This window comes from Calliphora vicina, chromosome 4 (assembly GCF_958450345.1).
Source record: "Calliphora vicina chromosome 4, idCalVici1.1, whole genome shotgun sequence".
NCBI classification, from domain to species: Eukaryota; Metazoa; Arthropoda; class Insecta; order Diptera; family Calliphoridae; genus Calliphora; species Calliphora vicina.
In genome coordinates this window covers 119,771,676-119,786,433 of record NC_088783.1, presented here as the reverse complement: position 1 = coordinate 119,786,433, position 14,758 = coordinate 119,771,676, and the positions used below count along the sequence as shown (strand labels likewise).

The 14,758-nt window shown below is 30.5% G+C and overlaps 1 protein-coding gene across 1 annotated transcript; it reads left to right on the top strand.

Annotated features, from left to right (window-relative positions):
• The first annotated feature begins 322 nt into the window (after positions 1-322).
• Positions 323-14,461, top strand: ATP7 (copper-transporting ATPase 1). Its single transcript, XM_065508590.1, has 4 exons — positions 323-1,718; positions 10,469-11,715; positions 11,783-12,580; positions 13,170-14,461. The coding sequence occupies exons 1-4, from the start codon at positions 665-667 to the stop codon at positions 13,887-13,889; spliced, it is 3,819 nt and encodes a 1,272-aa protein (XP_065364662.1). The 5' UTR covers positions 323-664; the 3' UTR covers positions 13,890-14,461.
• The last annotated feature ends 297 nt before the right edge of the window (positions 14,462-14,758 follow it).

Here is a 14,758-nt window from a genome sequence, read left to right as displayed (position 1 = left end):
TTAAAATGGTTTTCATTAAATACCCATATTGTATATGTTAATGACTTAGTAATCAAAAAAAAATGTGTTTTTTTTTGCTTCTATCTCTGCGATTTTCCCGAATTTAAAGAGCAATCAATCCAGTATTGTTCTTTTTTAAATACAAATATACCGTTATTTCAAATTTGTAAACCAACTGGCAACATTGTAATAGTGCTACCAAGTCATTTTCTTGTATTTACTTTAGATCTCCTTTCTAAACAAATGATTATGATTTTGACATTTTCAAAGTTTTAACTTGACACTTGTGTTAATTTCGCTTTCTTATTAGCAGTCAGTCGATTTATTCAGTCCAAAGAGCAAGGAACGGGAATTTTTTTTTTGGAAACGGTAGTGAGGTGTAGCTGCTCTTAATGGTGGGCAATAAAAAAAATTAGATATTTTCCTTTTGAAAAATGATTAAAATTAATTAATAGAGTGAAACTTATAAATTGCCATTAATTTAAACAAATTTTAAGTGAAAAAAATTAAAATAAAAACCCAAATATTACAAAAAATAAATAGATTAAGAAAGGTGATATAAAAACGAGAAAGAAAAAGGAAAAAATTAAAATTATAAAAGCAATGCACTGTGAACAAAGTAGACGATAAGACAAGCAATACAGCAAAAACAACAACAAAAACAATGGAGCAACAAATGCCTTTCACTACCACAGCGAAGCATAATGAAGAAAACCTAGTGGAACTGGATACATTGGGCATAATGAACAATGCGAATACGCACAAAGAAATACGACTGCCTATTATAGGCATGACATGTCAAAGTTGTGTAAGAAACATTGAGGGCAATATTGCCACAAAACCAGGTATTATCACATGCAGGGTGGAGCTGGCCGAAAATGCTGGCTACTTTACCTACGATAGCTCACAAACAACTCCCTCAAAAATTGCCTACGAAATTGACGAAATGGGCTTTGAATGCTCATACGATGAAAATGTAAATAATGGACAAACACAACAAACAAATGGTGAAGCTTATGACAAATGTCTGGTGAGGATTATTGGCATGACCTGTCAAAGTTGTGTGAAAAATATCGAGGGTAATATAGGCAGCAAACCGGGCATCAAGTCAATCAAGGTTAGTTTGGAAGACAAACAGGCTGAAGTGGAATTTGAGCCAGCCATATTGAAAGCCCAAGAGGTGGCCGAAATGATTGATGATATGGGTTTCGAGGCAAGTGTGTTGGATAATAACTCTAGTACAAATTCTGCCAAAAATAGTCCCAAAGTAGCAAACAAGCAAAAGTCTTTAACTCCTCTCACCTCACCCAAAAAACCGAATTCAGCCAATGGCCATGCCACTGCATTGGCCATTGAGGATGAGCTGTTATCCAAGTGTTTTCTGCACATACGTGGTATGACTTGTGCCAGTTGTGTGGCTACCATAGAAAGACATTGCCGCAAAATCTATGGCATAGACAGTGTATTGGTGGCATTATTGGCTGCCAAGGCGGAAGTTAAATACAATGCAAATGTCATTACACCCGAAAGTATAGCTAAATCGATAACAGAATTGGGTTTTCCCTCGGAGCTGCTAGAAGAACCCAATAGTGGTGAGGCTGAGGTAGAGATAGAAATTAAGGGCATGACTTGTGCTTCCTGCGTTAATAAAATCGAGACTCATGTGGGTAAACTGAAAGGTGTGACGGCTGCCACGGTTACTTTATTAACAAAAAGGGGTAAGTTGGTAAAAAAAAACAGATTTTTAGGGAATAATTTTTTTTTGTATTTCGATATAGCAATTCCGCCTGTCTGTCTGTTAAAATTGACTTTCCGAAGCTCTCAAATATGTACAATATATCTTCTATAGTTCTGGTTTAGTTGCTATTTAAATTCAAGAAAATCGGCCCACAAATGGCTGAGATATAAACAAAAAATCATGACTTCTTCGTGTTTTTTAACCTTTTTTATCTATATCTGAATTAATAAATCATTAACATAGACAATATGGATATCTAATGATAGATATTTCAAAGACCTTTCCAACGACGTTTATAATGCCATAAAAATTCGGTCTGACAATGGGTCAAATTCGGGAAAAATATTTTTTCCATTCAAACATTTTTTTTCACCAATTTTTTTTTTTAAAAAAGTTTAATGGTGCAAAATAGCACCAGACTGTTTAATTTTTATATCTCAGTCTTTATGATATTTTACGATATTTCCGGAATTTGTGGACCGATTTTTAGTAGGTCTGTGGGTTTCACACAGCATATTTTAACGAAGTTAGTGAAACCTACAATTGGATTGGAATTATGTGATAATTGCAATAGGATTTTACTAGATAAAGTTTATAACTAACAAGTTTTCCTCTGTAGCTTTAAATAAAAATAAAGAATTCTAGTGGAAACCACTTTTTACTGGAAATCCCTAAAATTTTATTTTTAAATTCTAGAAATAAATTCTTTAGCTGTTCTGTTCTGCTCTCATTTATTTGTTATTTATTTTACAAAAACTTTTGTTAACTTATTAAATCACAAACTGTTAATGTGTGCGATTTTGTATTTAGCACGTTTATTTTCTTTTGTAACTGGGATTCAAAAGCTTTCGAGGGAATTGTGTAAAACATTTCACTTTTTATTTACAAAAAAGAAATAAAATACAGTTTCTTATGACTCTTAATTGTTAATGAATGATTTTATAACATTTAAAATTGTTGTGGCTAAAAACTATAACTGCAAACCTTCACTTTAATGCTTTTAAATTTTGGTAAATTATGATATTCTTGTGGATTACTTTATGAAATGTATAATGTTAAGGAAAAAACCTTGATTATTGTATAATTGTTTAAAACAAATATCTTATTTAATGTTTTGTTTATTAAAAACTTTCAAATTATCTGTTTTATATAGTGGCTTAGGGGGCAGTTGGAGAAATCTTTTCAAGGTTTTTAATTTTGTTCTTATATGAGAGAAAAATTAAGTTTTTTTTGCAATTTGTTTTGAATAATAAGTTTATTATTGCTCTTTAAATTAAACCCCTATGAGATCCGCCTCATTTGGGGTATTTTTTTTTCTTTGTTTTTATACAAAAATAATGATTCATTTAGGTAATTTACATTATAGAGGTTTATCAGTATTTAAAGTAGACTTTGTTTAATAAACTATATTCAAATTATGTATATAAAATCCATAGTCTTTGTCTTTTAGCTGTAATTGTTTAAATTTATTTTTGTTTAATGTATTTTTTTTGTCTCTAAATTCAGCTTGAAAAACATTCTAGTTTTTTATTGTCTTGTATTGATTTATTTTATTTTAACTTTTTCTATATAAAATATTTTTATTTCGTGCTTTATAATATATTAACACTCTTATTTAAGCTAAAATTAAAATTCCAAAACCCTACTTTTGTTGGCATAGTGAAAAACCACAGCATGACAATATAATTGGAACATTTGAAACATTATTAAACAAATAAATTGTATTGTAAATGAAGTCATCGTGCATTTTATATCAGACTTTTAGCATCTGGAGTTTAAATTAAATTTATAAATGTACCTATTACAAATTCAAATTGTTTAGAAAAGCAGATGTTTATTTCATGTTCTTTATAAAATTCAATAATATTTTAAAGCAAATATTAAAGGTCATTCTTAAAACAGTAAGAAAGATAAACTATAAAATCATATGTTGAAATGAAATGGTCCATGTATGTAATGTCATCACGTGAGAACGGCTGGAGCGATTTGGCTGATTTTTTTTATTCGATTCGAAATTTTCAGGAGATGGTTTGTAAAGAAAAAAAATTCAAAAATTCCGGACAAAACTCGGAAATTCTTTTTTTGGTGAGTCCATTCAACTGTAATAAAAAAGCTCCCTAAAGTATGCAGTTCAAATTTATATATTTTTATATATTTTATATAAAATAAGAACAGATGGTGTAGGTGGGTTATAGAAACTTGAAGAACTAACATTAGTAAATGCTACCGGGCGAAGCCGGGGCGATCAACTAGTTTTAAATAAATTGGATTAAAATCACATAAATTCCGGGCTAAACTCGGAAATTCTTTGTTTTGTGATTCCAGTCAACTGTAATAAAAAATCTCCCTAAAGTATGCTGTACAAATTTAGATATTTTATTTGCAAATAAATAAGAACAGGCTGGTATGGTGGGTTATAGAAACTTGAAGAACTAACATTAGTAAATGCTATCGGGCGAAGCCGGGGCGATCAACTAGTTTTAAATAAATTGGATTAAAATCACATAACAATTTCCGCTAATCAATAAATGAAGATTTTTCATTGAAAAGCATTCTTCACCAAAAAACTATTGGGTGTATAACCTTAAAGTGCGAGATTTTTTTTTAAATTTTTAGCTTTTATTTTGAAACATTTGTACAATATAAATTTATTGAAATTAGACCTTTTCCCATCTTTCTGGTTACATATGGATTCCGCGCCAAAAGAACTGCTCGCAAGCGTTTTTCAAATTGCTCCCAATGATTTTGCAAGCTCTTGTTGAGTTTGACAACAATCTTTATGTAGTAATGCCTTCAATTCTGGGCCGATTTTTGTCTTTCGTGTCAAAATGAAGACTTCTAAACCGCACATATCATCTCTCGCACGTTGGAACCGAGGGAACACATTCACTATGACCAATCGGTGTGTTTCCAGCAAAACCCGGAGTTATTTAAATTGTTTTATTTCAAACTTAATACAAAAATACATTAAAATTTTTACCATTTTTCATCCAAAATCAAACAATTGATTTTCAATTTGAAAAACTAATTAGTTACCCTTGTTATTCTCTGATATTTTGTTTTATTTAAAGAAATTTAAACATTTCCAGCAAAACCTTTTTAAAAGGCTTAACAAACAGCCCTTAATACGATTACAAACCTGATACTACAAGACGTTTTATTTTAAATATTTACATGACAACTACAAAAATATAGCTATTAGTAAAGCTAAATTATGTTTTGTAAGCAACTTGTTCGTTATAAACAATAAACAAATAAGCAAAATTAAATAAACTAATGACAATAAAAGACAAAAGGAAAAAATAATTTTCATTAGAATTATAAACATCCCAGCAAAAAATAATGGAAGTGCATCTTTACATATGACATTTTAATCACATCTAAAGTTGCAAATGAATCTTTTCTACCTCTGAAGATGTGATTTTAAATATGGGTATTTGACACTGAATTATAAATATTTCGTTGATGTAATTGTTTCCTACATTTTTTGAATTTTATAAAATTTATTAAAACCTGTAAAAATTGGTATACAAACAATTTTTAAATTTTTTAATCATTAAAATTAATCAACCATTGTTTCATAAATTTTATAACTACATTAAAATCAGTTTATAAATGCTCAATTACATCTCTTTTTTTCTATTATTTATATTTCCATCCAAGATGCCAAAAAATATAGGTATCCACTACCTACATTAAAATAACACCTTAAAATCGAAATTTAATCGCATCGAAAGCATCGAATTTATTAAGTAAAAAGTTGTCAAAAATTAACAACATCCCTCCAATGACAAGCTAATGTAAAATTCATAGCTTTTTCACCAAAATTGGAAGTACATCAAGCATGCTATTTGTTGTGAAAATTCTGCATCTTCTTCCTCACTTTTTTTGCTGGGATGTTATTTGCAAATGAAATGATAATTTCAAGATGTTATCTAACAAGCAAACAACTCCCTTAATAACTGCAAGACAAATGAGTATTAATAATTGTTGTTTTGTTTATTTCTTTGTTTATTTTTTTTTTTTGCTATTTTAAATATTCTACACTTTAGTTATCTCATAAATTATTAGTAGTAACAAATCACAAATTGTTTAAAAGTGAATTTGTTTTGTTTTTCTTTTCCGTTTTACACTTTAAGAATTTCTAATTAAAACTCACAACAAACACAAAGCAGAAGGGCAATGAACGTATAAAATTTTGTATTAAACTATGTCAAATGAAAATACTTTATATATTTTGTACAGTATGTTCGAAAAGATATCGAATTTATAGCCAAATATTAAGTTTTTAGAGCATTTTCGTTTACATATTTTTGTTAATAAAACAAATTTTTGTATCAACCATATTTAATTTATGACACTATTTTTTTTATATTGCAGTTAACACGTTTAAGGTTAAGATTATGATTGTTTAATGATAAGCTCATTGAAATGTATGAAAATGTTAACAATTTTCAATATGGTGGTTTTATTATGCATACAATTCGTGTGTAAAAATTAAAAAAGGGTTTTATTTTTATAGGATTTAAAAAATAATTTCGAAATTTTTAACAAATATAAGCAAACAAATCTAAATAAGAAAACACTCATGCATAACAGATCTCTATTAATCATTTCTAATAAGATTAGAATAAACAACAATTGACTATTATAATGTTGGTCAAGATCTTTCAATAAAATACTAAAAAGTGAAAATAAATAATATTCTACACTAGTTGATCGCACCGGCTTTGCCCGGTAGCATTTACTAATGTTAGTTCTTCAAGTTTCCAGCCTGTTCTTATTTATTTTTAAATAAAATATCTAAATTTGTACTGCATACTTTAGGGAGCTTTTTTATTACAGTTGACTGGACTCGGAAAAAAAAAGAATTTCCGAGTTTTACCCGGAATTTTTGAATTTTTTTTCTTTACAAACCATCTCCTGAAAATTTCGAATCGAATAAAAAAAATCAGTCAAATCGCTCCAGCCGTTCTCACGTGATGACATTACATACAGTGAGTGTCACTCAAAATCGTACAACATATTTTTTTTAAATATTATGAAATTTTACAGGCAATAATAGGTGATTATATAAAAAATTAAAAGTCATTTTATAAATTGGAACAAAAAATATGTATTTCAACAAAAAAGTTAACAAAACCTCAATTCGTTAAAAAAATATTGATGAAAATTAAAGAACATCACAAAATTCATATTTCACTTAAATTCGTACAATTATATTAAATTATAATTAAAACTTTAAAAATAATAAAAAATGTTAATATTAAATAATCCTAATACTTTGTAGGGTATCATTTGCTATTTTTTAGTGCCTTTACGATTTTAAATGAAGCGTTGATATTCTGGGCACTGACAGTCTTACCCATTTTTTTTATTTGTGGATAAGGGCAATTAAAATTATACCCAATTTTCTGATAGGTAATAGCACACACAATATAAAAATAGCATTTTAAAATATTTCCAAAACATCAACTTTCTAAAACTAATGAATAAAATTTGACTACGATGGTGTACGATTTTAAGTGACATTCACTGTACATGGACCATTTCATTTTTATATATATAGATGAGATAAGAGAGTAGTCGTAAAAGTACTTTTAGAAGAAAGTATCTTTTGAAAAAGTACTTTTAGAAGAATGCACCTTTTAAAAAAGTACTTTTATAAGAAAGTACTTTTTGAAAAAGTACTTTTAGAAGAAAGTACCTTTTGAAAAAATACTTTTTGAAGAACGTACCTTTTAGAAAAGTACTTTTTGAAGATAGTACCTTTTAGAAAAGTATTTTTTGAAGAAAGTACCTTTTAGAAAAGTATTTTTTGAAGAAAGTACCTTTTAGAAAAGTACTTTTTGAAGAAAGTACCTTTTACAAAAGTACTTTTTGAAGAAAGTACCTTTTACAAAAGTACTTTTTGAAGAAAGTACCTTTTAGAAAAGTACTTTTTGAAGAAAGTACCTTTTACAAAAGTACTTATTGAAGAAAGTAACTATTACAAAAGTACTTTTTGAAGAAAGTACCTTTTACAAAAGTACTTTTTGAAAAAATTACCTTTTACAAATGTACTTTTTGAAGAAAGTACCTTTTACAAAAGTACTTTTTGATGAAAGTACCTCTTACAAAAGTTCTTTTTGAAGAAAGTACCTTTTACAAAAGTACTTTTTGAAGAAAGTACCTTTTACAAAAGTACTTTTTGAAGAAAGTACCTTTTCCAAAAGTACTTTTTGAAGAAAGTACCTTTTACAAAAATACTTTTTGAAGAAAGTACCTTTTACAAAAGTACATATTGAAGAAAGTACCTTTTACGAGAGTAATTTTTGAAGAAAAGGTACATTTAAAGAAAATACCATTTGAAAAAGTTACTTTTGAAAAATAGCTTTTTAAAGAAAGTTCCTATTCCAATACTACATTTTAAAGAATGTACCTTTTAAAGAAAATTCCTTAAAAAAGTACTTTTTTAGTACCTTTTAAAAAATATACCTTTTTGAAAAAGTTTTTTCTGAAAAGATTTTTTAAGAAAGTATCTTTTAGAAGAAATTATCTTTTAGATCTAGATACGTCAGTTGAGAGTTCCGGAAAGCAAATTAGCCAGCTACACGAAAAATACATATTTGCCACAGAAAGCTAATTTTCATTATACTGCCGAATTTGGAGACGTTGTTGCGGTGTTTGTCTTTCCATGATGTATTTATTTCGTTAAACTTAATTACATTTCCCTGTTGCTAATAGCAATTGAAAGAATTTATTTACCATATTAGTGTCTCTTTTATATTGTAAATATTTTTTACATTTCTGTTACTTTTTCGCAAGTACTAATAACCCCTTATCAGTCCACACAACATATACACTCCTACCTACCTACCTACCAACCTACATTAAACAATCAGACATTGAAATTATAAATTCGTTTTTAAGTCATTTTTAAAATTGTCCATTTGATTAATTAATATTTTTTTGGGGAATTAAGAAGAATTAAGTCTTTTTAATAGCTGGCCATACGTGCTGGTTTGCTGGAGCTTATCTCTGCATTCATCATTAACTAACAGAAGACGTTGTATGTAGTTCGGTTTGCTTGTTTGTGGTGGGGCCGGGCGGTTTAATTTAGAGCGGCAACAATAATAAAATACATTTTTTTTTAGTGTCAAAATCTAACTTAACTTAATGTTGGCTATTTTATTGCTAATTTATATATGAAAATAAAATAGAGCGTACAAATAAAAATAAATAAACTTGTTTATAATTTTTTAGTAAAATTATTTGAATTTTTTGTGTTCCAACAACAGAAACAACAAAATGTTGAAGAAATTTTTTAGAGAGAGTGAAAGAGCGCTAATTTGAAAACAAACTTGTAAATAAAAGTTCAATAACAACATGTCAAGCTAATATTATTTTTATTTTAATGCATTATTCAGCCTAGAGTGCAAACAGAATAAAATAACTTAAATGTTTTATAGGTTTAATATTTAATAGCAAAGGAAATGGTTTAATTTGTTATAATTTTTGTAATTAGTTAAGCTAAAGTTTGCTCTAAATATGTTAATTAATAGCAAATAAAAGTTACGTTAAAAGGAAATGGGACATTAAATAAGATGTTTACCTACCCAGCAAAAAATACAATGATGTAGACTCAGCTGGGGTTAAATAGATAGTGAAGTGGTTGGATTTAGGTAATTCGTGCCTGAATTTTGTAAATAAGCGGCTCTCCATTCGTATAAGTGCATTGAACCCATGCAAGTTCGATGAATCGATGAAAGACATTAATTTTTATATGTATTATGGAAGATATTTAAAATAATGTTCAAGAAAATGAGAAATGCACAAACAATTTCAATAACATAATTTAACAAAAACTATTCAATTTCATAATTATTTCTTAATAATGTCTAAAAACCCATTTAATCTCATACAATTTTTGAAAAAGTACTTTTTAAAGAAAGTACTATTTGAAAAAGTACTTTTTAAGGAAAGTACCTTTTGAAAAAGTACTTTTTATAGAAAGTACCGATTGAAAAAGTACTTTTTAAGGAAAGTACCTTTTGAAAAAGTACTTTTTTAGGAAAGTACCTTTTGAAAAAGTACTTTTTTAAAGAAAGTACATTTTGAAAAAGTACTTTTTAAAGCAAGTACCTATTGAAAAAGTACATTTTATAGAAAGTACATTTTGAAAAAGTACTTTTTAAAGAAAGTACCTTTTGAAAAAGTACTTTTTAAAGAAAGTACCTTTTGAAAAAGTACTTTTTAAAGAAAATACATTTTGAAAAAGTTCTTTTTAAAGAAAGTACCTTTTGAAAAAGTACTTTTTAAAGAAAGTACCTTTTGAAAAACTACTTTTTAAGGAAAGTACTTTTTGAAAAAGTACTTTTTAAAGAATGTACCTTTTGAAAAAGTACTTTTTAAAGAAAGTACCTTTTGAAAAAGTACTTTTTAAAGAAAGTACCTTTTGAAAAAGTACTTTTTAAAGAAAGTACCTTTTGAAAAAGTACTTTTTAAAGAAAGTACCTTTTGAAAAAGTACTTTTTAAAGAAAGTACCTTTTGAAAAAGTACTTTTTAAAGAAAGTATCTTTTGAAAAAGTACCTTTTGAAAAAGTACTTTTTTAAGAAAGTACCTTTTAAAAAAGTACTTTTTAAAGAAATTACCTTTTGAAAAAGTACTTTTTAAAGAAAGTACCTTCGTCTCCTTCAAAAAAAAAACACTTTTTTTAAATAATGTTTTATTATCTCCCCCTTTTCAGGCAAATTCCGCTACAATACCGAACTCACTGGACCCCGCAACATATGTGAAGCCATCGAACAATTGGGCTTTGAAGCCCATCTACTTTCCGGCAAAGACAAAATGGCCCACAGTTACTTAGAGCACAAAGAGGAGATACGCAAATGGCGTACCGCCTTTCTTATTTCTCTCATCTTTGGTGGACCCTGTATGATTGCCATGATCTATTTTATGGCTGAAATGGGCAAAAGAGGACATGCCAATATGTGTTGCATAGTGCCGGGACTGTCGATGGAAAATCTGGTCATGTTTTTACTCTCCACACCGGTGCAGTTCTTTGGTGGTTGGCATTTCTATGTACAGTCCTACAAGGCCATAAAACATGGCACCACCAACATGGATGTGTTAATTTCCATGGTGACTACCATCTCTTATATTTACTCGGTGGCAGTGGTTATAGCGGCCATATTAATGGAACAAAACTCTTCGCCATTGACATTTTTCGATACACCACCCATGTTGCTGATATTCATATCACTGGGCAGATGGTTGGAGCACATAGCCAAGGGTAAAACTTCAGAGGCTTTGTCCAAGCTGTTGTCTTTGAAGGCGGCCGAAGCGGTTTTGGTGGAAATCTCTAAGGATTTTGAAATCACTTCGGAAAAAGTGATTTCTGTGGATTATGTACAACGCGGAGATGTTTTGAAGGTTATACCGGGCGCCAAAGTGCCAGTGGATGGCAAGGTTTTATATGGCCACTCAACCTGCGATGAATCGCTGATTACCGGCGAATCTATGCCGGTGGCTAAACGCAAAGGTGCTGTAGTTATAGGTGGCTCCATCAACCAAAATGGTGTACTTTTAATATCAGCCACTCATACTGGTGAGAATACTACACTGGCTCAAATAGTGCGCTTGGTGGAGGAGGCTCAAACCTCTAAAGCCCCCATACAACAGTTGGCCGATAAAATTGCGGGCTATTTTGTGCCATTTGTGGTGGTAGTCTCAAGTGTGACTCTGATAGGCTGGATAATAGCGGGTTTCATAGACCCTGGCTTGGTGCCAGTAGCCATGGAACACAAGGCCCACATGGACACAAACACCATAGTGGTGAGCTATGCATTTAAGTGTGCTTTAAGCGTTTTGGCTATAGCCTGTCCCTGTGCTTTGGGTTTGGCTACACCCACGGCCGTAATGGTGGCTACTGGTACGGGAGCCATAAATGGTATTTTGGTAAAAGGAGCCACTGCCTTGGAAAATGCTCATAAGGTAAGTGTGATTAAATATATGAAAAAGTAAATGTTTAAGTGGTTATTTTTTTTAAAACTAATTTTAGGTTAAAACTGTGGTCTTTGATAAAACGGGCACTATTACCTATGGCACCCCCATGACTTCAAAGGTCATTATGTTTGTCAAGCCTGCGGTGTGCAGTTTAGCTAGAGCTCTCACTATTGTAGGAGCTGCTGAAGCCAATAGTGAACATCCCATAGCCTCGGCCATTGTACGATTTTCCAGGGAAATGTTGTCTCAAGAATCTTTGGGTAAAACTGAAAATTTCCAGGCTGTTCCTGGCTGTGGTATTAAAGTTATGGTCTCTCATTATGATACGGCCTTAAGACAAGCTTGCAATGCTGAAAAAATCATTAATTTCGAAAATAGTTATCGTTCACATGGCCATAATCTACAACAGGCTCCCATCCAACTGGAAAATGGTGTTTCCATTACTGAACTTATAACCGATACAGATGAAACTCAACGTAAACTAGCCGCTCAGCAACAGCAACATTTACAACTGCTACAATTAGATGATAACTCCTCTAACACTGACAATGTGGGTGATGTTAATGCTATCTTGGCTAATGAAATCAATGTACTTATCGGTAATCGCGAATGGATGCTGCGTAATGCCATTAATGTTTCCAGTGAAATCAATAGTGCCATGACTGAGGAGGAATCCAAAGGTCATACGGCTGTATTGTGTGCTTTGAATGGTCAGCTGGTGTGTATGTTTGCTGTGTCGGATATGGTAAAGCCAGAGGCTCATTTGGCGGTTTACACTTTAAAGAAAATGGGCATTGAAGTTATATTGCTGACGGGAGATAATAAGAATACAGCAGCTAGTATAGCCAGAGAGGTAAGTGGAATTGTTTTTGTAGTTATATTATTCATTAAGCCAGTGTAATTTTAACAATGTTCATGGGGATCTTTAAAGTTGTCTGTTTATCACTTGAAATTAGATTTCAGAATGTTTTCCCTGGTAACTTGTGGACCTTTGTATCTACTCTTACGAGATTTTTCTATTGAAAAGCCTAAATTTCTTTACAAAAATCAACTTTTGCAAAGAAGATCATTTATATTGATCACACATAAAAGAGAAATCAAAGTTCGTAATTGATAAATTCAAGAACTGCTCCAAATTGAAGAACAATTTGGATATAATTTCGATGGGAGGGAATGTCCGAAAAATTATCACATATTTTAATCATTTACATGAGAACTGCTAAAACGATTATTTTAATATTTGAAGAACATTTCGATCTTTATGTAGAGAGAGCTATTGAAAAATAAACTAGTAGAAATTAATAGAATTTCTACATTAAATCTGAATATTCTTTATAATAAATCACGAATCGGAGCAGCAATGCGGACCAGATTCTGCTAGTTTTAAAAAAAGCTTGAATTTGACTTAAAATCTATACTAAATTTATAATTTATACATCAAGGTGGGCATAACCCGTGTCTTTGCTGAAGTTTTGCCCTCACACAAGGTGGCCAAAATCCAGAGCTTACAAGAGTCTGGCAAACGTGTGGCCATGGTGGGTGATGGTGTCAATGACAGTCCTGCTTTGGCACAAGCCGATGTTGGTATTGCTATAGCGGCCGGCACAGATGTGGCTGCTGAAGCGGCCGATGTGGTGCTCATGCGTAATGATCTCTTAGATGTGGTGGCCTGTCTAGATTTGTCGCGTAAAACTGTAAAGCGCATACGATACAACTTCCTCTTTGCCAGTATGTACAATCTTTTGGGTATACCCTTGGCCTCTGGTATATTCGCTCCCTTCGGCATAACCCTACAGCCCTGGATGGCTTCTGTGGCCATGGCGGCCAGTTCGGTGTCGGTGGTGTGCTCTTCGCTGCTACTGAAATTCTATCGCAAACCCAATGCGACCTCTTTACGCACGGCTGAATATATGCAATATGTGGCCACCTCTAAAGAACGTGAACCAGATCAACTGTCCTTGCATAGAGGTTTGGAGGATTTACCCAGACGTCGTGCTTCCAGCTCGTCCTTGCTATCGCGCATTCTGCTACGCTCTGGCAGCGTTAAAATGGATCCCAATCAAGACTCTTTGTTGTCCGGTGACGATAGTGGTGATTATATACAAGCAAAAATTGTTAAAACTAAAAATATACAAGACGTTACAGAAATGCAAAAACTATAGACTTTTTAAAGAACGTTTTTTTTTTGTTCTGCTGAACCGTCATTTATTATACAATAAGGCAAGCAGTCATTAAAACAAATTATTTGTTGTTATTCATTTAAAATATGAACTGTTTCATTTTTTTATTATCTTTTATTAATATATTAAATAAATTTTCCTTATGTATTTCTATTCCTTTCGAAAATTTCCTTAATTAATTGGAAACTAATTTGTTAATTTTATGTTTTTGTTAAATTTTTTTTTTGTTTTTTTTTTAAACATACAAATGCATCAAAAGATATCTAAAACAACACTAAGCCAATAATTAACTGTGAATATATTAAGATTGATTTAAATTTATTATATTGTATTTTTGTGTATATTGTTGTATTAACAACTATAAAATTTAGAAAAAAAAAACACTTTTGTAAATGACCAGCAATGTTTTTCCAGGCATATGCTCAAAAAAAGAAAATACAAAGTACTATATTATTGTTATAAATCATAAAAATATTTTTTTATACGAATCCTTAAACATATATAAACAAAAAAAAAATAAAGACCCCATAACCAGTAAATTGTAAAAAGATAAAGTGTTTTTTTATAATTATTATTTCAAGAAAAGTCAGTAATAAAGGCAACATATTTTCTTAAAAACAAAAAATATCAAGATTTAAATCAAATCTTTAAAAAAATTTTCGAATTCGCCGAATAAAAATATTGAATGCAGATTGCAGTATGCGGCCTTTACCTTTTAGGATAAATATTAAAGCTATTTTTGGTGAAAACTATTTTGGGTTAAAAATTATGTTGGTGAAAAATAGGTGAAAAAATGTGTGTCGCATTTCTCGATTTTAAATATTTTAAAAATGATTTTAAACAGCAACCTA